Here is a 24,728-nt window from a genome sequence, read left to right on the forward strand (position 1 = left end):
TAATGGTATTAGGTGGTATGAATTGTAATAGGGAAAATAGATCCTATGGCATTTCTTCACTACAGGTCTGGAATCACACAAGGAAAGAAGTAAAATTGCCCATATTTTATACAGAAAAATTTTATTCAGATAGTGTTTCCATTTTCAGCATTTACTTTAATCCCCAAGGTACAAGTATAATTTCTCCAGTTGTATGTCTACTATTTCAGTAAGCTTAGATCTTTATGACACTTTATTTTACAGTAGAGTATCTGTTAATTATGGTGGTTGAATTAAAAATTAATGAGGTCTTCTTCTGCTCACTATTAACCTTTCATGTATCATTTCAGTTTGTACCAAGCTCAGCCTTAACACTCTGCTGTAAGGATTCACTCCTGTCAAAAACGTGGTCATCCAGAGACTGCTTCAGTTTATTAAACTGAATGATAGTGTTCACTTACAGGATTGTATCTGTATGCAGATACTTTTTTTATTGGACTTGAGACTTCAAATAGAGACATTCTTGATGTCTTGATCTCTGAACTAATAAATGTATTTAGAAACTCCCAAATTCCTGTAAAAATCACAGAAGATGAAAGAAGAATGCCTAATAAAATAAGGCAGAAACCCTAAAAACTAGAAAAAATGGGAACAGAGAACAAAGTCAACTAACACAAAACAGACAGAAAAAAACATCTTTAACAAAACCAAGAGATACAGAAGACAAATTCATAAACCTAAACTCTAAACATGATGATCAAGAAACAAAAATGTAATTCAAAACCTGATAAATAAATCAAAAGTTGAGGCTAGACAAAGAATAAAACCTCAAAGAAGCATTACATTTAAAAAGGTACACAAGGCAATGCCTCTGTAAAGAATTTGGCTTCCAGATCTGACCTTATGCTTTTCCCAAAAGTCTGGAAGAATCTGAAGGTTACAATATGTTGAGCAATTGACATTGTGGTTACTAGGAAGCACCTGATAAATTAAAAATGTAAATGTTGAAGAACCTGGGTCAGTCAGTATGCCATAAGGTAGTTTTAATGTCCTTTATAAGATACATTAAAGTAAATTATAAAATTGTTCTTGTCGCAGTTTTTTAATATCTCCTTAAGATGCACCTGATTTCCAAGAATGTTACTATTGTTAGCCAATCAGTACAACTCATCATACACCTTTTCCTCTTTCTTCACCTTGTGCCTTATCTCCTTGTACTCTTGTCTACTTTTTGCATCATTCTAACTATCCCACTTCTTCGCCATCCTCTTCCTCTATATTCTCTCCTGTACTTCCCCATTCCACCACCAGGTTTCCTTTTCCTCCTTGCTCTGTCCAGATACCACGCCAAACACCCTCCTTGCTGTCATCCTTAATGTATCAGCTGTAGTTGCCCAACTGTCTGGTAACTCTTCAATGCCACGCAGTGCCTGTCTTACCTCCTCCCTAAACTCATCCTTGCAGTCTTCCTTTTTCATCTTCCACCATTTGATCCTTGGGTCTGCCCTCACTCTCTTCCTCTTCTTGATCTCCAACGTCATCCTACCCCGCCACCACTTTGCAGTATTCAATCTCCTTCATCTTGAGTTTTCTGCATAGGATGTAATCTACCTGTGTGCATCTTCCTCAACTCTTGTACGTCACCCTATGTTCCTCCCTCTTCTTAAAATACGTATTCACCACAGCCATGTCCATCCTTTTGGCAAAATCTTCTATCATCTGACCTTCTTCATTCCTCTCCTTGACACCATACCTAGCTTTCACCTCCTCATCTCCTCTGTTCCCTTCACCAACATGTCTATTGAAATGAGCTCCAATCACCACTCTCTGTCCCTTGGGTACACTGTTCATCACTTCATCCAAGTCACTCCAAAAGTCTTCTTTCTCATCCATCGCACACCCAACTTGCGGGGCATATGAACTAACAGTATTCATCATCTCACCTCCAGTTTCCAGCTTCATCATTACTATGTCTGACACTCTTTTCACCTCCAAAACACTCTTGACACACTGTTTCTTCAGAATAACCCCTACTCCATTTCTCCTCCCATCCACACCATGATAGAACAATTTGAATCCACCTCTGATCCACCTGGTCTTACTCCTTTTCCATTTAGTCTCTTGCACGCACAATATATCAGCCTTCCTTCTCTCCATCATATCTGCTAACTCTCTCCCCTTACCAGTCATACTGCCAACATTCAAAGTTTCTATCCTCCGTTCCACTCTCTTTACCTTCCTCCTCTCCTCCTGCTTCCGGACATGTCTCCCCACCCCCCCTTCTTCTTCTTCTTTGGCCAACAGAAGCCCAATTTTCGTAAGCACCCTGTTGGCTAACAGTACTGGTGCCGGTCGTTGTTTACTTGGGGCTCGACCAATCCCGTATGGAAATTTGTATTTTTGTCCACATATTGACCTGGAAAAATTTTACACCGGCTGCCCTTCCTGATGTAACTTTCTCCATTTATCCGGGCTTGGGACTGGCACAAAGAAATACTGGTTTGTGCATCACCTGTGGCTGAGTTATCTATTATGATATCCTAATTCTAACAAATTATTCTAGTGGAAAAGTATGTGATCATATGTCCAAAAATGGACCGTGAAATAGGACAACATCCAAGTTTTTTGCAAAATGATCAAAAAAGTAAGGTGTGATGTTTGTCTTAGGTGCAGTATTTCAAAAGCTCTAAGTCCCATAAAGGTGCAATGGTGGGGTCTGAAATTATACAAGTATACTACTTATATATACTTCTATGAATAGAAGGAGTTACAAGATCCCATTTATTTAGTGATGGTAACTTTATCATATGAGATTAATAACAAGCCCTGGTATTTTGTTGCAGTAAAAGGGAAATTCCAAGTACATGTTATGTCACGTTACATATTATATTGAATTTTATGATTTTATGTCTTGTTGCTAGAGTTACTAATATCAAAATATTAATCTCATATATTTACTTTATATATTTATAGTGTGCTGTATATTTCCTTGCACCGTTATGATAATGGCTCATTCTTTCCAACAATGGAGGATGCAAATTTTGACAAGGTTGGCCATGGATTGGGTAAAGGATACAATGTAAACATCCCCTGGAATTCAAGCAAAATGGGAGATCCTGAATATATTGCAGCTTTCCAGAGAGTTGTAATGCCAATTGCCAGTGAGGTAACTTTATGCGGCTACTACTAATGTTCCAGCCTTTTCTGCTTCACACCATTTTATTATAGCCTTATTTGTCTGAAATGGTTTTCCATGCTATTGATATGAACAGTAAACTGTAGCATCGCAGAGCTAAAGATTGTAGGTAGGTACCCTGATAACTGACAAAATAATGGAAACACTTCAGTAAATATTGGATATAGATTCTGTTGAAAGCAGATTATTGTATACAGAAATGGTCATTAAAATAATGAAGCAAAACAGTTTTCTATCAAGCTTAAAGGAAGACTACCCCAGTTTGTTATGTTATTTACCCCATGTATCTTGTGTATATGACCAGGAAAAATTTTTAAACTCATGCTGTTATCCAGTGTGAAGATAATGTTTTTGTTATAATCGACACCTATTGTATGCAACAAAGGATAATAGCAAATAATATCAAAAAGTCAATGAAAAAATGTCACATTACTTTTTTGCATGTAATCCACAAGTCAAGTCATCCAGTCATTTGCTCACATCCTAAATACATACATTTTTACTACCCTGTTGTTCTTTTAATTGCATTCTTAAATAACAAAATCATTCTGTATGATCACGTTAATCCTAATTTGAAGTATTTTTTTTTTGTAGTAGTACAAGTAAAATCTTTCAGAAGACAATGGCCTGTGTAGTGGCCAATCAAGTCACCAGATCCCAATCCAGTTGAGAAATTTATCACCTAAGAGAGTGTTCTAATTAAAAAATAGAGTCTCTTCATTCTTGTACAGTTTCAGACATTTTAAGAATTTATGCGATGGTATAATGAAGCTGTTTTGCTGAAACGTGATCATCAAGCACCCTTATTTAGACTATGTGCATGTTTTCTTTTTTTGTCAGCTATCGCCAGATTCACTGTTAATTATTTCACTTACTAATGTACTTTTTAAGTACAGTACCAACTAAGGCAAATATAAACTATGTATTTTAATTATAGAGATGTTTGTACTGGTCATAGAAACTTACAGAGTGAATAAATTCCTATATTACTGATTTTCCACATATTAAACAATTGACCATTTTTTGCAAACCAATACCTTAGGCTGTCTTCTTTTTGCATAAACAAACATTTTTGACATTGTAAAAATAAATAAGAAACGAAAGTTACAAGACCTCAATTACTTTTGTTTGTAACTACATTAATAATGCTCAATATTTCTTTACCATTTTGCATATGAATAAAGAAGGATCAATATACAGCACAAAAATGTAGCTGCTCTGTGCAGTTTTTTAAAAAGAAAAATAATGTGTGTTTTAATTTATTTTATTATGAGTTTAATATTAATGTCTTAATTTATCTCTTATTATTTCTCAGTTTGACCCTGAGCTAGTACTTGTGTCAGCCGGTTTTGATGCAGCTCGTGGTGACCCACTTGGTGGTTGTTTAGTAACACCAGAATGTTATGCTCACATGACCCACATGTTACTGGGTCTGGCAGGAGGACAGGTGCTGGTGGTTCTTGAAGTAAGTGATTGGTTACCTATTGTATATTATTAGATAGAGTGGTGGTTTTGAGGCTGAGGATCTGTGCTGGAATCTGGAATATTGCTGGTTCAAATCCCTTTAATGCCAGATCCTAATCTATTGGGCCCTTGAGCAAGGCCTTTAACCTGAAAATTACTCCAGGGATGCGGTACGATGGCTGACCCTGTTCGCTGACCCCCAAAGTTTCATGCAATAAGACAATTTCCCCTTGGGGATTAATACAGTGTACCAAATACCAAAATAAGGTTTTCTTATTTATTATTATTTAACAACCGGCAAGATGGGAAGGGGGCTGAGTTGCCTCCAAAGCTTGCATATTGTAATCTTTTTAGTTAGCCAATAAAAGGTGTCATTTTGCTTGACTTCTCACTACATTAAAAGAAACATCAATTTGTTTAAAAATAATCTCTGTGTTGCCATTTGTCTGAATTATACTGTCCTGTGCAGGGAGGCTATAACCTATCCTCAATATCTGAGTCAATGTCTATGTGCACATCTGTTCTGCTGGGAGACTGCCTGCCAGACTTGGGTCAGTTGGCGGTACCACACCAAAGTGCCATACGTTCAATCAACAATGTTCTGCAAGTACATCGCCAGTTCTGGAGCAGCCTCCGACTTAACAGTAAGTTTTGTTTGTATTGTTGCCATAATGTTAATTGTTATTTGGTAATGTTTTGGTGGCATCACATTAATAGGTTCTATGCTTAAATAATTGGTAGTGAAATTTAGAGGCAAGATTGTAACATATGTAAATGGGACCTGCACAACAATTCTATAACTACTACTACTACTATTATAATAACAGTATTTTATTGCTAGCTAACTTGCAAAGTTTGCAGAGATAGAAGATAGAAGTTTGATATTTATTTGGAAACATAGCATTATCATAAAACACCACTCAGTCAAACTTTTGAGAATAAAATATTCTTTGTAAACAATCTAAAGAGAACTGAGCATTCAAATTCTGCCTGACAAAGAGAGCAGTGCAAATAGACAGCTTCAGGTAAAATTATTCTTTTATATGTTAAGATAGCAAGTAGAATCATAAAAGGTAAGCACACAGCGGTGTATTCCATGACATGTTCTTATGAAATCAAGGCTTAGCTGTATAAGTCTCGATTAAATAACCTTCATTTTAAAATTTAGGCTCAGTCGGTTCCATGAATGCAAAGTTTTTCTTGTTAACTCGAGACGGGCTTTGGCAGTCCATGATTATACATACAACTTGTGAGATTTAAGCAGCCCTGAAAACAGATCATCGACAGCACCTGTCATAGTTCGGAAAGAACGGAATAGAGTGCAATATCTGAAGACCTGTGACTTTAAGCATCAAATTGATGGAGTGCATAATAAATTATAAGACAGCTTGGAAAAGTTTTTAGAAGAGGCAATGGTTCTTTTCAGCAGTTGATCAGGAAGTAATAGTTGACCCATAATAACACAATAAAAGAAATGTGTCTGCTATAAAGAACATGAGAGAGGCCGTGTTGACAGTATGTAGCTGATTGATGTCTAAGTACATTACTGTTTGTAATTTGAGCAGAGTGGAGGCACAACCTCTATGTTTTTCCCAGTTGATTCTGGGGTTTGACAGTGGTGTGTTCTTTCTACTGCTCTGTTTAGTGCTTGCATGGACTGGGTGTTGGGGAAGTTCATGGGGTCCAGCGGCTGTGGGGCATCTGTTAGTGAAGAAAGATTCACTGATCTTGACTTTGCCGACGATGCTGTGATCTTTGTGGAGTCAATGGAGGTTCTGATTGGGGCCCTCAAGAGACTGAGCGAGGAGTGTTAGGGTTTGCGAGTGTCCTGAACAGAAACCAAGATCCAGGCCTTAAATGACCTCTTGGGTCATCATCAGCAGTGTGTCTGTCTGCGGAGATAGTGTCAACCTTGTCGAGAGGTTTACTTACCTCAGCAGCGCCATTCATGTCACTGATGATTCTTCCTATGAAGTCAGTAGACAGATGGCATGGGGAGTCATGAGGTCAGTGGAAGGGGTGTGTGGCACTCCCGATATCTACGTAAAAGGATGAAGGTCCAAGTCTTTAGAGTCCTGGTGCTTCCTGTCTTGCTGTATGGTTTCAAGACAAATGTTGCGTATGATTGTTGTATAAAAACTAAACTTTGCGTAAAGCCACACACATTTTCATGGCAGCCTCGGACCATATGTATACACTGTTTTGCTTGGTTTCGCAAATTGGCGACACCCAGCGTCAAAGCAGTGCTACCGTTTCTTTGGTCTGCTTTTCTTTTTTAGATTCACACCTATGATTTGGGTTTTATCAATTACACGAAAATTAATTGCATTTTGTTTACAAATTGAATTTACTTAACTGTAATGATTCTGTAACAATATAATGGTGCACAGAATGGCCATACCATTCCAACTCACAGTGGCTGCTTTAGCGTTGTAGTTGTAAAAAAATTAGAAGAGAGCGCATATTTACAGATTATGACGACTGGTTTTAGCTGCAGAAGCTTTTTGACTTGCATTTGCTGACAGATTGGGTATTGCACTTCATTACTAAGCCGCACCATTCCAGGTGTATAGGATGGTATTATCCACTTGTCTTCCAGATACATAAGATTTCCTTACACCGTGGTTGAACTGACAAGCATCAAAGCGAAGTTCACATAAATGTACAGTTTTACAAATGCAATCGGAGCAGTCAACTGCATGCACATTGCTATTAGAACAATGCCAAACAAGTTACATCAGGAAGGGAATGAGCTGACATTATATCGCATATAGCTGAAAAATCTATGAAAATGGCAGCTCTTCACAGTTGCAGGTGTTTTTTCTAACTAGGGTGGCAAATGACAAGCAGTCCTTTTAAGGATAGCGAGTTACCTCAAAGTAAAGAGCTGAGAATTGGTCCATTGTGGCACTCGGTACCCAGTACACTATAAAGGCACCTTCTGAAAATGAATTTGCTTATGTAAATAGAAATCATTTCCACTGTATTAATGTGCTGCTCTATGGTGCACAGAAAGTGTGTTGCAGTGTGCAAGCATGAACCTGAAGAGATGTGCTATGGTGAATCTAACCCACCAACTGATCAGCCAGATCGGACAGCGTTACAGCTTCGTTTGAATGTAATTAGCAGGATGTAAAAACACTTATTTTTTTAACCAATTCATTTAATTTGTGGTCAGTATCACATAGTACAGCCGTTTATATTTCTTAGTTCATTTGCCACATCTCTTACAGCATCCACTATTGCATTTTGTGACTCCAGAACAGTCTGTCAGCACAGAGCCAGATGGCCTCCCAGTGGTTTCCGAGGCAGAAGTGTGTGTGCAGCCAGTGCCCTGAAGATGTGCTCGGCATAGCAGCATTATCATCGCCTGACCATCGCACGGGGGTCAGTTTTTGTAATTTTGTCTGAAACAGAATAAACAGACGGTGGGCTGCAACTCGCCTTTTCATGTCGGCTGTGATATCTGACCACTTCTTTTTTTCTTTCGGGCACTGTGCAACATTCTGAACTTGAACTTTTGAGTGTCTCCGTCACACTTTTGTTTCTTATACCTCTGTGTAAGAAAACAAATAGTACATTTTTTCTTGCCTCCACTTTGCATTCCGTAAAATGATTCTTTTTTTCACATATCTTTTCCGTTGTTTTGTAACCAAACACTGAACGGAAGGTAATATTTATATTGATTTGGATATTAAAATTTGTAAAATTCGGATGTGGCATGGAACTTGATGTACACACAGATTTATGCATCTGATTTTTTTTTGTGCATACACACATTTCCACTTTTTTCCGTAAACAATGTTTTAGTGTGAGTTCTATGCACAGCATTATACATGAGGCCCCAGGTCTTTAACAAATTCTAGTAGCACTGCATGTTCTTGTACTTGTAACAAATTAACATAAATGACATTGTAAGATTTTTGCTAATAAAAAAAATACTGATAGCAAGCTTAGCAATATTTAGCCTAGTGTAAAAACACAATGTCTTATAACAAGAGTAACATGAGTCTCACCCAATTATCACATCACATAATCACATGAGATTGTTTAAATCTGACTCTTGTAAAATTGCATAGTGTACACCTGCTTGCAATCAGCTGTCAATACAAATGAGTCATAAGTTGTGAGAGGGCATCCAAACCCAACGTCATAAATGAGAAAATACTGTATTCCTACTCAAAGCTGATGTCTGTTTCTTTCATTTTATTAATTGCCCCCACCTGGAAATGGATTCCTAGCAAGTCAGCACCCTTGTGAAAACTTAACAGGTAATTTTGACTGTAGAGGTCATTAACATACAGCAACAGCAGGCTGCAAAATCCAGATGTCTATGGAAGGTATCATGCAACACTGTCCATCTTCTTTTTAGACACAAATATCTCAATACAGTAATCTAATTTTTATTGTAAGATAAATGGTGCATTTGTATTGTGTAAAAGATTAACTGGTTAAAAAAGTATGTTTTCTTATATAGATACAAACCTATTTCACTACATAACTGATATATTTAATCAAGCAAATAAAACACAGTATTTAATATTACTTAAGTACCTCCATTACATTACATTACAGTACATCTTGTATCAGTTTCTTGCAGTCTTTTTTTAGTTTAGCAATGGAAGATTACTCATGTTCCATTTAGATCATTAGTGCCTTTTGTTCAGTTGTTGAGTTACATTACTAAAAATTACTAAGTCAATTATACTTTAGTTTATGATAAAATAAATTTACACATAATGTTGATATTACCTGTAAGTGAAAATGTGATATGCAGTGCTGACTTTTAGTGCAGTTAAAAAAAATGTGTGTTACTACACCTCTGCATCGTCCATTATACTGTATTGTCTGCCTACATAGGTTTACCGTATTGAACCAATAATATAAATAAAGTTTTTCTGTTTCTGAACCAACAGTTCCAGATACTGCACAGTCTTCACTGCCGACAGCTAGTCCCACCAGGAAGGAACTTCTTTCACCTAGGAGAACATCACCAAAGAAAGAAATTACTCCTCAAAAACATGTGCAACAACATGAAAATCTTATTAGTGAAGTAAATGAAGGTCCATTGAAGTCTTTGGAAACCACTGTGGTTACTGTGGGCAATGACTCCATTAACCAGATAACAGAAGGCCTCCAGTTAGTATCTCTTGGCAGTAGTACAATAAGGCAAAAAGACCAAATTGACCTTGAACAGACAGTCATTAGTAGCCTAGCCTCCTTATCTGTGGGTGGTGCAAGGCAAAAGGTGAAACCACTGGCTCAAGAAAGTACACCAAATGTTCAGGAGCATCAAAAAATGTCAAAAGGCAGCATTCAAACTCCACAGTCTAATCAAGCTATTCAGCCAGAAAGACCTGAGGTAAGAGCATGATGGATACTGTTGATGTACTGTTTCTTAATTAAAATTAATATTAGGTATCAGATATTAGCTGTAATTTTATGCATATACAGTGCATCCGGAAAGTATTCACAGCACATCACTTTTTCCACATTTTGCTATATTACAGCCTTATTCCAAAATGGATTAAATTCATTTTTTTCCTCAGAATTCTACACCCAAACACCCCATAATGACAACGTGAAAACAGTTTACTTGAGGTTTTTGCAAATTTATTAAAAATAAAAAAACTGAGAAATCACATGTACATAAGTATTCACAGCCTTTGCTCAATACTTTGTCGCTGCACCTTGGCAGCAATTATAGCCTCAAGTCTTTTTGAATATGATGCCACAAGCTTGGCACACCTATCCTTGGCCAGTTTGACCCATTCCTCTTTGCAGCACCTCTCAAGCTCGATCAGGTTGGATGGGAAGCGTCGGTGCACAGCCATTTTAAGATCTCTCCAGAGATGTTCAATCGGATTCAAGCCTGGTCTCTGGCTGGGCCACTCAAGAACATTCATAGAGTTGTCCTGAAGCCACTCCTCTGATATCTTGGCTGTGTGCTTAGGGTTGTTGCCCTGCTGAAAGATGAACCGTCGCCCCAGTCTGAGGTCAAGAGTGCTCTGGAGCAGGTTTTCATCCAGGATGTCTCTGTACATTGCTGCAGTCATCTTTCCCTTTATCCTGACTAGTCTGTGATGAGCGGTGTCTGGTTTCCTCCAAACGTGACGCCTGGCATTCACACCAAAGAGCTCAATCTTTGTCTCATCAGACCAGAGAATTTTGTTTCTCATGGTCTGAGAGTCCTTCAGGTGCCTTTTGGCAAACTCCAGGTGGGCTGCCATGTGCCTTTTACTAAGGAGTGGCTTCTGTCTGGCCACTCTACCATACGGGCCTGATTGGTGGATTGCTGCAGAGATGGTTGTCCTTCTGGAAGGTTCTCCTCTCTCCACAGCTCTCTGGAGCTCTGACAGAGTGACCATCGGGTTCTTGGTCACTTCCCAGACTAAGGCCCTTCTCCCCTGATCGCTCAGTTTAGATGGCTGGCCAGCTCTAGGAAGAGTCCTGGTGGTTTCGAACTTCTTCCACTTACGGATGATGGAGGCCACTGTGCTCATTGGGACCTTCAACGCAGCAGAAAGTTTTCTGTAACCTTCGCCAGATTTGTGCCTCAAGACAATCCTGTCTTGGAGGTCTACAGACAATTCTTTTGACTTCATGCTTGGTTTGTGCTCTGACATGAACTGTCAACTGTGGGACCTCATATAGACAGGTGTGTGCCTTTCCAAATCCTGTCCAAACAACTGAATTTACCACAGGTGGACTCCAATTAAGCTACAGAAACATCTCAAGGATGGTCAAGAGAAACAGGATGCTCCTGAGCTCAATTTTGAGCTTCATGGCAAAAGCTGTGAATACGTGTGTACATGCGCTTTCTCAATTTTTTTATTTTTAATAAATTTGCAAAAACCTCAAGTAAGCTTTTTTCACGTTATCATTATGGGGTGTTGTGTGTAGAATTCTGAGGAAAAAATGAATTTAATCCATTTTGGAATAAGGCTGTAACATAACAAAATGTGCAAAAAGTGATGCGCTGTGAATACTTTCCGGATACAATGTATTCCTCTTATCAAGCAGCATGAAAACATTTACAGGTGTATTTTATACCTTTTCAGGAAATTATGACTGTATGGAAATTTTATTTTATTATTTATGACTTAGCAAAGATTACAGCTGCATTAAAACACTTTATATAATTTTGAGAAACGGTGGCATCATGTAATTTAAATTAGAATACCAATATTAAAATTAATTCTGAATATCTGTAGGCTATAAATGATGCAGTGCCTTATAAACATAAATATATTATAACATATTCAATTGCATGTTTTTATTAATGATATTTATGAGTATCTGTGAATGTGAATTGTCCTTTGAGCATATTAATTGGTTAGTTTACCCTAAAGTAATTTTTTGAATGAAAGTGAACTGTGACTCCAGACTGTTGATATAGAAATACTTTTTGCTTACACGAAACACACAAAACTTGTTCTGCATACAGCCTGGATATTGCATTGCTTTTCTTTTTTGCTTTAGAAAATTTGCATCATAAAATATATCCTTAAAATGTTTTTTTCTTGATGAAGCATTGCAGTGCTGTATTAGGATAAGGAAATGCTAAGTTTTTCAAAATGTAAATTTCACATTAGCTAGGCTGTAGAAACAAACCTCTTAAGTAAATATTGCATTATTTTTCATCCAAAAGGTTGAGTTGCTTCACCAGCTGAATTCATCTTGAAAGGTGCCATTAGAATGTTTTTAGGGTGCTATTAACTAAAGTACTGAACAGCAAGCTGCTAATCACTGAAACCCAGGTTTTGATTTTCTTTACTTAATGAAATGAAACTAAACACTTAATGATATATGTGAAAAAATACAATAAAGAATGGTGGTTACTATATTTAAGACTGCACATTGTATTCAGAGCAAACCAATAAAATGCACTGCTTGTAAAGCAGTCACTGTACTGTGCAATTTATATCACCATAAAGAAATCTTGCAAAACAAAACACATAACATGAGGAGAAACATACAAAAATGGAGAGGCAATGCTTGACCACATAAATTAACAAGTAACCAAACACACTATGTGTAATCCATTGCAAAAAGTTAAAATGTTATTAGTTTTAAATTGATTTTGAAGAGGTTATAAAGATTGTAGTGGCCATCAATTTGCAAGCAGTTATTGATAGGTTGGTGCCAGGTCCCTGTGGTATTTGCTACAGTAAACTTAAGCATTTACAGACAGAGTGAATTTAGGTACATGATTGACAACAGACTGTGTCACAGCTTTCCAAGGAACACTGTCCCAGAGCTTAGCAATCTGTGATACTGGTGCTTTAAATAGGGGTGCTCTGATAACGTAGCTGTCTGGCAATTCTAGTGTCCAGAAGTAATTGTGAAGGGCAGCATATGTGATGGGGACCACCTCTGTAGATGATAGAAGTTAGATTTTGTAGCTAAAGTAGTGGTTGGAGGAGAGAGGAGCAGCTGTGGAACTGGCAGGGTGGAATGAGGTAAGAGAGAGTGGAACAGTCTTAGAGTCAGGAATCAGGACCTGTTAGGACTCTCACACAGCAGAGAGGATCACAGTGAGTTGGCCATAGTTTGGCAGTTGTGTAAGAGATTACACCCAGTGATCATTCTGAATGTACGTGGAGAATTGACAAGTCAAGGTGAGAGTAACTTGCCACAGTGCTTGCATGTGTTTTTGTTTTTGTTTCACTACCCCAAGCTTTTAACAATAGGGAGGTTTACATAGGGTCAGTAGAGTTAAGCAGTTTGATGAAGTAAAACATGAAATGTTTTTTTGTTTGAGGTTTCAAACTGCTCACTATGTATGGTGTCTGCCTTTCTTTTTGTGCCTCTGCCTTCTCAGCGCTAGTTAAAATACTTTCTCTCCCAGGTTAGAGGTGTCTAAATAAATGTATGTTCAGTTTAATCACCTACATGCAACAGTTAATACTGACATATGGATATGTGTTGCATTTAGAACTTTTTTCCAGAAATTGCATAATATGTGGTTCTGTAAATTGCACAGTACTTACATGGCTTTGTATTATCACTTAATTCATATATGGAGGTTCTCACATTATATGTTCCATTTGGCAATTTTTATTTCTGTCTTTTTAAATTGCACAGTACAGTGACACTTTACCAGCTACATACATTTTTCCTGTGCACATTTGACTCAACATGCTTTTGTCAGCACACTTTTGCCCCAAATACTTTTTTGTTTTTTTTGTACCGATTTTAGTAAAGTTAACCAATTTCTTTAAGTGTATTGTTAAAACTGTACATCTGACCTGCGTTAGTTCAGTGAAAGGAGTGTAAAGGGATATTTAAATTAATTATTGCATCACTTACTATAGGCAGTTGGCTTGGAACCGGCTCACACTGTTACAGCTGGAGAAGAAACTGAGACTAGTCTTCTAGATACTGCTTCAGGATGGTCAAAATCTCAAACAAACTGTGAGATTTATTTGAACAGTCAGGATATTGATATGGTAAGTTCTTTTGTATAGATTTCTATTAATTCACTCAGAATATTTTACACTTGCGCTTCTGTTTTCAATCTGAATTTTATGAAAACAAAAGTATCCCAGGAAATTCAACATGATAACTTTCTATGTTAAACACATGTAATTTCTGGTAATTTACCATGTCTTCTTAAGTGCTGCACAACTGGTATGTCAAAAGATATTGGGGGTATACTCACACTAGGCATATTTGTTCCATACCATGCCCAAGCATGATTTTCTCCTCTCCCTACTCCCTTGCTGGCCTCCTCTCACACTGTGCTTAATGTTCTGTTCCTGGGGACTTCGTGTAAAGCCAAAATTATATTCAAACATGGAGTGACATCATGTATTTCAAACTTATGTTTTGGATTTTTCTTGGAGTCATGTAGGGCAGAGTAACGCTCTACCCTCTTACGGATTACTTGAGTGTGCAGGGCAGCATTTTGCTGTTAATCATGCTGTACGTACAAGAATATTTTTACAGAGACATGATTTTAAGGGTAAAATTTACAGCTTTTCTTACCAACTTCAATGCATGTTCATCTATAAGGTGAAAATAAATATCTGCTTTTAACTCAAATGGTACTGAATAAAATGAGAATTGCAATCACACTGTTCCCGAATTCTACTGAACTGTGCCCAGGCACGCCTCTTCCACACAGGCCAGGGCACAGTATGACTGGCCTGGCACAGAACCAGTCACACTAGTCAGACAAACTAGACATTGGGTGGTTAAATGCAGACAAATGTGCTTGGGCATAGAACAAATTGCTAGTGTGAGTATACCCAAAATGTCATTGTGGTCACACAAATTGATGCAAATTTTCAATCTAATAAAAGGACAAGTATCTATGTGTCTGGTTCCTATGACTCTGTTATATGCTATTTGGTATGGGATTCATAAATCCTAATGTGTGTGATGCACCATTTCTTGGAATGAAAAATGTAATGCATTGTCTTTTTACTGCAAATGTTTCTGGTGCACCCACTATTGGAATGACAAATGCAATGTATTTTATTATAAATGTTTTACTTTAACAGTTATACTTGTGAAAAATATTATATACCACTACATTAACTGACTGTTTACTAACTACAAATGTTTTTTTGTTACCTTGGTTATTCGCAGCTTCGCTCGGTGGTTTTTGGGTGCCCACGAGGTGACATTCCTCTGGTCATGGGTGACTTCAATGCAGCCACTGGCACTGACAGGGCTGGCTATGAAGATTGTCTCGGTCCCCATGGGTCTGGTGACCATGGTAAAAATGGCTCCATGTTCCTTGACTTTGCAAAAGATCAGTTGGCTGCAAATCACTGGATCCTGGTTCCAGGGCCCATAACTGCATCGTTGGTATTCCGGTACTGGTGGTGCGGTGAAAGAGATTGATCACATCCTCGTGGGCAGATGCTGGAGGCTCTTGCAAAACTGCAGAGTCTACAGAAGTGCCTAGTTTGTGAATTCTTATCACAGACTTGTTGTTGCTACTCTTAGGAACCAGCATACGTCCAGTAGGTTACCACCTACTAGGAAAATGAGCCTGGACTTGGCCAGACTCCAAGACCAGGTTGTTTATAATGAGTTTGCATGCAGTTTGTGTGAGGAACTTTCAGATTTGGGTGCAACTGCCTATCCTGTTGTGATGTGGGAGACCCTGAAGGTTGCTGAGGGTTGTGTTGGTGTTACCGGTGTTCCCAGAAGGAGGGCATCCTGATATCATCGAGAGGAGTCGCAGTGCACGGCTCCATGGCAACTCTGGTCTGTAACAGGAACTGAGAAGGACGGCCACGAGGGCTCTGAGGGCAGATAAAGAGGTGTTTGTTAGAGGAATCTGTGAACAAGTGACACACCATCTGTGGTCTAGCAGCCCATGTCCTGCTTACAGAGGAATCGAAGCATTACGCATATCCAAGTCTGTTCCTCGGAGAGTCGCAGTCAGGGCGGCTGATGGAACGGTCCTTATGGATGACACTGCAGTTGTGACCCGCTGGGCTGGCTACTTTGAGCAGTTGTTCAAAGCTGATCCTCCAGCTAGGACGTTGGATATCTCTGGGTCCACGGTCCTTGAGGCTGATCCTCCAAGTAGCTGTGAACCACCCAATTTTACTGAGATTGCACAGGGGGTGAACCAGCTGAGGGGAGGAAAAGCTGAAGGGATCTGTGGTATCTGGGGTGAATTTCTCCAGGCATGTTGTAAGGCAGTCCTCCTGGCATTGCAAGCAACCTTTGCTTCCTTTTGGGAGACTGGCATCATCCCAACTGACTGGAAAAGGGGACTTGTCGTCTTTATCTGGAAAGAGAAGGGTTATCGCCTGGATTGCAACAACTACTGGGGGATAACACTGCTCTCAGTGCCGGGTAAGGTCCTTGTTAGGGTTGTCCTCAATAGGATCCGTGATCACTTGCTCACCTACCAGCGACCAGAACAGTCTGGTTTTATGCCTAAGAAGTCTACCATTGACCGCATGTTTGGCAAAAACCTGGATGCATGTTACATTATCTTTATTAACCAAAGCCTTATTAGGTGTAGCTGTAAAGAGTTAAGACTTGAATCCAGAAGTTGGCTCTAGTTCAGGCTGCAGTTGGTTTAACAACTATAATTAAATTGTATTTTTAAAAACTTATTTCGAGGCAGAAAGTGACATTCAATTGTAAGAGAATGGTTCTTTATTTTCCCACAAAAAAATTTAAACACAATAGTATTTTACAGATCTGTTTTGGTAAATCACTTTCATGATCAGCTTTTTCATAATTTTAAATGGTTATCTTACATTGTTATTAGTGAAATAAACAGCTCCACAATTAGGTATCATTTTGTTCCTGATTATTTTTTCGATTCTTAAAACTGAAATCCCTGACTCGCTGCCATTTTATACTAGCACAGTTAAACATCCATTGAAGCAAGCGATTTATTGGTTTCCTTTCTCATTAATAACAATGAAAAATGATTACCATATAACTGGTTGTTGTTATAATACCTTAAAAATCAATAGTTTTTTCAATGTCAGCAATCCTCATCTTAGTAACATCCACCAACACACAGTTTTACATGCAGTCTGCATCTTGATTGGTGGATATTTACATCTTAGGTTTGGGAGACAGTTCTTAAAACATTGAGACATAATAAAAATAATTATTACAATCATCTGTATTACAATTTCTTTTAACTGTAAGGAAGAAAAACGAAACTGCATTGTTTTTTTTTTACATAAGTCATTGTTTGAGTAGTTGCTCAAGTTTATTAACTACTAGCAAAATACCCGCACTTCGCAGCAGCGAAGTACTGCCTTAAAATTTTTATTAAGAAGAAAATTAAACCTTTTTAAACTGAGGGAAAATATAACAATAATTATTTGTTAAGGATCTCTTTGTATACCACATTGTCAGTTCGGCCCTCCGGTTATAATATGACCAAGCTGTGCGCTGAGCTTACTCTTGAGCATGCAACGTACAGTTGGCCATGTGAACAGTAATCTTGTTTCAAATTTCACAGCTTGGATTGCTGCTGTCATAATCGGTTTGAGTTTCATGGTTTGTTTCAATTACGACAGTATTTGTAGGACTTGTGTTGAAGAGCCATTCGGCATCTGTCAAGCGTTGTAAGTATACAACTGGTTTCATCGATAACTTCACATCCAGCTTTTGAGAGTTTAAACATTCATAAACATCAAAGTGTCCACTACTGAAATCGTCACCTGTCAATCTAAGATGTTTAAGAAACATTGGCGGTTGTCAAAAGGTGTAAAATATTTGGCCATTTCGGTACACTTGAAAGCGACAACCGAACAATTCAGCGGCAGCCATCAACTCACATGCAGATGCATAGGTGAAGGACTTAAGCATTTCACTCTTCTAGTGCTCCTGTGTAGTATAATTATCTCCTGTACCGTCATCAGTCCACACCTTGAACCTGTCCCAGTCATTCAATACATAAGACGCAATGTTCCTCCGGATATCAAGAGTGAGCCTGATATGGCCGTGCAATATACAGTATAACAAAGAGAATGGAAAAGGTAGGTGCCATCTCTGGGCATGGAAAACACTCGATAAGTGACAGTTCTTTGATCGATAGTGATCACCTCGATAGACATGTTAATGGGGGTACGGTTGGAATGATAAAGGAATTGGGTACCTGAACAATGTAAAGTAAGTCTAAAATACCTAAACAATAAGTATAATCGTAATAAATGAACAATAAAACAGCGAAGAAGCCGTAGATTAAATAAAAAGGCTGTAGTTATCAGCAGGGAGACGTGAATCCCGTGGCGAAGCAAGGAAGGGAATGTAGAGACCAGAGCGACGGACGGCCTTATATAGGCACTTATATATGTACGTAAGTAGGATTCAGTTAGCATTGGGAACCCGCGTACCAAATTTCTTGAAGATGGGCCCATGAGTAACAAAGACCGTTGAAAAGTTCAATATGGCGGCCGACGGTGGCATCATACCACCGAAATAAGTACCAAATTTCAGCCTTCTACCTACACAGGAAGTTGGAGAATTAGTGACGTTAGAAAGTTTAATATGGCAGCTGACAGTGGCATCATACCACGAAATAAGTACGTACATTGGTTTCGGTTAACGCAGGGAAGCCGCCTACCAAATTTCGTGAAGATGGGGCCATGAATAAGAAAGTTTAACATGGTGGACATCGTTGACCATTATGACCGTTACGTGTAGAATTTCGAAATGAAACCTGCTTAACTTTTGTAAGTAAGCTGTAAGGAATGAGCCTGCCAAATTTCAGCCTTCTACCTACACAGTGGAGAATTAGTGATGTTGGAAAGTTCAATATGGCGGCCGACAGTGGCGTCATACCACCGAAATAAATACGTACATTGGTTTTGGTTAGCGCGGGGAAGCCACCTACCAAATTTCGTGAAGGTGGGGTCAGCCTTCTACCTACACGGGAAGTTGGAAAATTAGTGACGTTGGAAAGTTCAGTATGGCGGCCGACAGTGGCGTCATACCATCGAAATAAGTACGTACATCGGTTTCGGTTAGCGCAGGTAAGCCGCCTACCAAATTTCGTAAAGATAGGGCCATAAATAAGAAAGTCCAACATGGCGGACGTTGTCGAACGTTATCGACCGTTATGACCATTACGTGTAGAATTTCGAAATGAAACCTGCTTAACTTTTGTAAGTAAGCTGTAAGGAATATGCCTGCCAAATTTCAGCCTTCTACCTACACAGGAAGTTGGAGAATTAGTGATTTGTGAGACAGCAAGCACTTCATGTACAGTGAGGAAAATAATTATTGAATGAATCAACATTTTTTTTAGTAAATATATTTCCAATGAGGCTATTCACATGAAATTCCCACCAGACATTGGTATTAACTCAAGAAATCCACAAATATGATATACTGTACTGGGTACAATAACATTTTAATCAAAACACAGCATTGTAGGTGGAGACTGAAAGCTCATCATTGTTTTGTTTTAATGTTTAAGAGTTGATACAGGTATTCTGTTGATGTTGCTGTGCACAACTGTTTTTTTTTTGCACAAAATTATTAAAAACACTCAGTAACACTTCCAAAACTCATTGTCTGTGAACACAGTTTGCCATGCCATTCGCAAATGCAGGTTAAAGCTCTATCATGCAAAGAAGAAGCCTTATGTGAATGTGATCCAGAAATGTCACTGTCTTCTCTGGGCCAAAGCTCATTTAAAATGGACTGAGGCAAGGTGGAAAACTGTTCTGTGGTCGGATGAATCAAAACTTGAAATCCTTTTTGGAAAAAATGGACACTGCATCCTTAAGACTAAAGAGTAGAGGGAAAATCCAGCTTGTTATCAGAGCTTAGTTCAAAAGCATGCATTTATGATGGTATGGGGGCACATCAGTGCCTGTGGAATTGGCACCTTGTACATCTGGAAAAGCACCATCAATGCTGATAAATATATACAGGTTTTAGAGCAACATATGCTCCCATCCAGACAATGTCTTTTTCAGGGAAGATCTTGCATATTTCAGCACAATAATACTAAACTGAATACTGCATCTATTACAACAGCATGGCTTCTTATAGATGAGTCCAGGTGCTGAACTGGCCTGCATGCAGTCCAGACCTTTCACCTGTTGAAAAAACTTGCCACATCATGAAACAAAAAATATGACAAAGGAGACCCAAGACTGTTGAGCAGCTAGAATCCTGTGTCAGACAAGAATGGGACAACATTCCTCTGTCAAAAGTCCAGCAATTGATCTCCTTAGTTCCCAGATGTTTCGTACTGTTGTTAAAAGAAGAGGGAATGCTACACAGTGGTAAACATGGCCCTGTCCCAACTTTTTTGAGACGTGTTGCTGCCATCAAATTCAAAATGACCTTATTCTCTTCTAAAAATGGTACATTTTTTCACTTTAAACATTTGATATGTTTTCTGAATTCTATTGTGAATAAAATATGGGTTTGTGAAATTTGCAAATCATTGCATTCTGTTTTTATTTACATTTTACACAGCGTCCCAACTCTTTTGGAATTGGGGTTGTACATTTTCTGTTTAGACTTAGGTCCCATCCTCAAATATCTTATTATGTAATCCAGAAATATTCGAAATTCAAAATAGTTGTGGTCTTTGGCGTTTTGGATTAGGGATACTTAACCTGTACTATATGGTGTTGCACTTAAAATTAGTCCTCTTTTGCAGTTTCTTATTATGTTTTATTAAGTCATACTGTTCTTATTTTGAGAATAAAACCAGTGGAATGTGGAAGAGTTTAAGTACAGTGCAGATTAGTACAGATAACATTTGGATTGATAGTCATTGGGAAGCATTGTGTATGTTGCTGAAATTCACTTTATATTCATTTTCTCTTTGTCTACATAACATTTCTGGGACATAAATGTGTCTGAGCAGCTAGGCCTAAAAATAATTAGCCACTCCATTAATATTACTGCTGAAAATATATTTTGCAGTCATGTCTGATTTTCACAATTACCTTTTGTTTTATGAGCTGTTTAGAGTGTCAGGCTCTAGTAATATTGCCATAAGGGATTGATTTATGACATGATCTGATCCTCCAATTAGTCTAATCTTGGTTTGTGTGATATGCACGTATGTAGCTATTAATATTAACATGAACATAGCTACAAGAGAGTTCCAATGTTTTTGCAGAAATTGATACAAAATATATGACTATACACCATTCTGAATGAAAATAGGCAAATATTAGCCAGGTTTCCATCCAAGGAGTTTTTGCGAAAAAATATTTAGCGCTTCAAATTTTAGCTGATGGAAATGCTAATTATCGATAAAATGTTGTACATGTCGACATAATATTTTTCCGTTTAACTTTAGCGCATAAATTCCATATCGATACTTCAGATGTCGCAAAAACTACATTGGAAACATTTTTTGTCGGAAAAAAGGGCTTTAACGCAAATAAATGTGTCACATGATATATTTTCATTACGTGCAATCAAAACGGGAATAGCGGAGCGGTTCGCATGGTCTGATGAAGAGCCTCGTTATTTCTCGTGATGAGCCAATGCAGTAGCGGATAGGCTGGGTCTCCTGCTACTAAAAGGGGTACCTGAACTCCCTCCACATCAACTGTAGCCTGGGGGTGTCTCTCAGGATGTCTAAATAATACAAAAACCGCAAAGGTAGTTTACTGTGCCAGTCAAAATATTTAATAAACCGTGTGTTTCATTATCTAAACATTTTTTTATTATTAAATGGCAGATGTTTTAGCATATATGAGAAATTCTCTCATTAATATTAACTTTAGTTTTTTTTTTAATTAAACGTCGTTATTTTGTATTAATTCAAATTTCAGTTTTAATTAAAAACCTTAAGGGAAGCAGGTTACAGTACTAATTCAGTTGTTATCGCACAGAGAAGGGATGTTGAAAGGTAGGCTCACCTGTACAGATCCGATGCTGCAAACACAGCTGCATCATGGGCACTTCCAGGAGTGCCAGCGCAAATGTCTCGTTCATGCACCTGTCATCAACAAGGGCCTGGAGAACAATAGATGGCCACCCTTTGCGATTAATGTAATCGCGGTAGCCTTCCGTCGGGGGAAGAATAGGCACATGCGTGCCATCCAGCGCACCGTAAATCTGTGGCACAAGATGCACCAAGGAATTGCGGTATGCAATTTCATTGGCCTCCGCTACAGTCGGAAGTCTGATATAACGCCACATTAATTTTTCTTTAATAGCGGTGCACACAGCATATACACATCGATGGACGGTAGTTTTACCAACCCCGAAAGTTTCTCCAACTACTCTATACTCGGCGCAGGTTGCCAGCTTGTAAAGGGCGATGGCAATCCGCTTTTGGGTTGGAACCGGTGGTCAATGGCAACCTGTGATTGGCGCAACATCAGGACTGATGAATCCACACAACATCTCAAACGTTGGCCGTGTCATTCTAAAATATTGCAGCCAGAGATTTTCTGTAAAGTGTCTCTCCACCACCTCCTCCCAGAAGGTCTTATTTTCGTCTCTCCCATACCCGTGGGTTTCGTCGCACTGGGGTACTTTCTTCGAGCTCTAGGGCTATCGGACAAGCAACTGCTTCATTCTGCTGTCGTCTTCGGATATTATGTACAATTCCAATTATTTGTGAAACTGAAATAACAGTACGCTGGCAAATTTCAAAAAACTGTCTAAATAATCTCTCCATTTCTTTGTTTCTTTGTTTAGTGGAGGGGATGTAACGTGGAAAACAAAAGGCAGATAATTTGCGACATATACAAAATTATGTATGGAAACGGCTCACGGGCAGATTTTTTTTCGCGATACAAGAAAACTTATGCGACAGTTCGTTTTGGAGAGGATGACGTCATCATGCACACCATTTTATCGATAAAAAGCCAGTTGGATGGAAACAGGCTGGAGACAGCAGATATCGCACATTTTTTTTTACATATATTCTGTTTGTCGATAACAAAACGTCGCAAAAAACTGGATGGAAACTTGGCTATCGTTAACATTATTTTCTTTCCCTTTGGGGAAATAGATGTTTTTCTCAAGCCTTATCACACATCATTCATATGCTTTTAGTAGGCAAGTTTTGTTTATGTAAATGGAAAGTTGTATCACGACAAGTGCACCATAGTTGATATTTATTTTGTACTTTGTCTTTACATTTACAAACTATTTCAAATCAAAGAATAACTTCATTTATTCTTGGTAAACAAATTCTTATGGGTTGTTATTTTGAATTAATAAAATTGCCTGTATGTTTTCTGTTCAAAGGCGGGTTCACTGAGGTAGGGTAACAGAGAATCTACATTCCTGTTATATTTGAATTTTTAAAATAAAAGACTGCATTGTTATTTACAGGGGACATTGTTTGCAGTGGAGCCTTTAACATGGTGTCCTCATCTCAGAACAATTAACCCACTACCTTCAAAGGATTTGAATGTGTTTCAAACATGTCTGGATTGTGAAACTCATGTGGAAAACTGGGTTTGTCTTGTGTGCTATCAGGTAAATGTTAAAGCTTAGCTCAGTACTTCCTGAAAATGTTTGTTGCTTTCTTTTCATTTTTAATATCATTTTAACCACAAAACTTACATGTAATTAATTAGGCTGTTTTTTATCAGGTTTCTTTTTTATCTGCTTATCTTAAATACTTTGTATTAGCAAATATACCTAGAATTTTTGGTATAAAGATATAGAAAAACTATGCAATAATAAGTAATTGATCTAATTACAGTTAGTTCTCTCTGCTGGTTGTATGATAGTAGTTTTATTCAGTCCCAACAAAAAACTACAAAAACCCATATAAACAGGCTTAAACAATCTGAGTTACCATTTACTAAAACTTGTATTCCAGTTTTCAGAAGAATCTTTTTGTCACAGCTATGTTTATCTGTAATATGTTCCTGTTGGTGTCTGTTTGTAGGTTCACTGTGGCCGTCATGTGAATCAACATATGTTGAATCACAGTATATCTTCTGGCCACGTGATGGTTCTAAGCTTCACTGACTTGTCAGTCTGGTGTTACTCATGTGATTCATACGTCCACAATGAGGTAAGTGTTATTTTGTCTGTAGAAAGTTTACTCAATATATCACTGAACTGTTATATTATTATAACAACACTGATAGAATATTTATCTGCTTGTACAACATGTCTCAAAAAAATTTACATTCAAGCAAAATAAAGGTTGTCTGTATTCATCATTGATCCAGAATTTATTTGAACGCTTAAGTAATGTGATATGCACTTAACAGATGAATTATGTTAGAATTCAAAACTCACGATTGTTTTTTATATTTCAGATTATTATACAAGATTAGCTTTATTGCCTGGCTTTGCTGGGGAAATTTTCTAAGACGGTGAACCTTGGTTATAATGTTGGTTAATCAGCTATATCAGAAGTACATTGTAACTAAGTACTTTTTTTGTATACAGAATTTGTATTTTTTAAACTTAGTATTATTAGTTCACTTAAGCTGCTTACTGTTGAACATGCTACATAAAATTGGCCTTGAGTGATACTTAGTGACTTGGCTTTTGTTGATGGTTATTGCAAAACAGAATTTTACAGGAAAATGTGTTCTTGAAATTGAAACAGGTAAGTAGGCGTAATGTTTATTTTGAGCATATATTATCATTAGATGTTTATGATTTTCATTTGTTTATGTTGTTCTCTCAA

General features: G+C 38.0%; 1 protein-coding gene across 2 annotated transcripts in view; it reads left to right on the top strand.

Annotated features, from left to right (window-relative positions):
* hdac6 (histone deacetylase 6) overlaps window positions 1–24,728 on the top strand; it is a 124,486-nt gene that overhangs the window by 91,502 nt on the left and 8,256 nt on the right. Inside the window, exons 22-29 of one of the 2 annotated variants that reach the window (XM_039776176.1) lie at window positions 2,953–3,145; window positions 4,491–4,640; window positions 5,109–5,283; window positions 8,881–8,910; window positions 9,556–10,001; window positions 13,957–14,091; window positions 23,408–23,554; window positions 23,973–24,101. In XM_039776176.1, the coding sequence (XP_039632110.1) occupies window positions 2,953–3,145; window positions 4,491–4,640; window positions 5,109–5,283; window positions 8,881–8,910; window positions 9,556–10,001; window positions 13,957–14,091; window positions 23,408–23,554; window positions 23,973–24,101 (1,405 nt within the window). The remainder of the gene's footprint in view (window positions 1–2,952; window positions 3,146–4,490; window positions 4,641–5,108; window positions 5,284–8,880; window positions 8,911–9,555; window positions 10,002–13,956; window positions 14,092–23,407; window positions 23,555–23,972; window positions 24,102–24,728) is intronic. The other variant, XM_039776177.1, reaches the window with a different exon arrangement.

This window comes from Polypterus senegalus, chromosome 13 (assembly GCF_016835505.1).
Source record: "Polypterus senegalus isolate Bchr_013 chromosome 13, ASM1683550v1, whole genome shotgun sequence".
Classification (NCBI taxonomy): Eukaryota; Metazoa; Chordata; class Cladistia; order Polypteriformes; family Polypteridae; genus Polypterus; species Polypterus senegalus.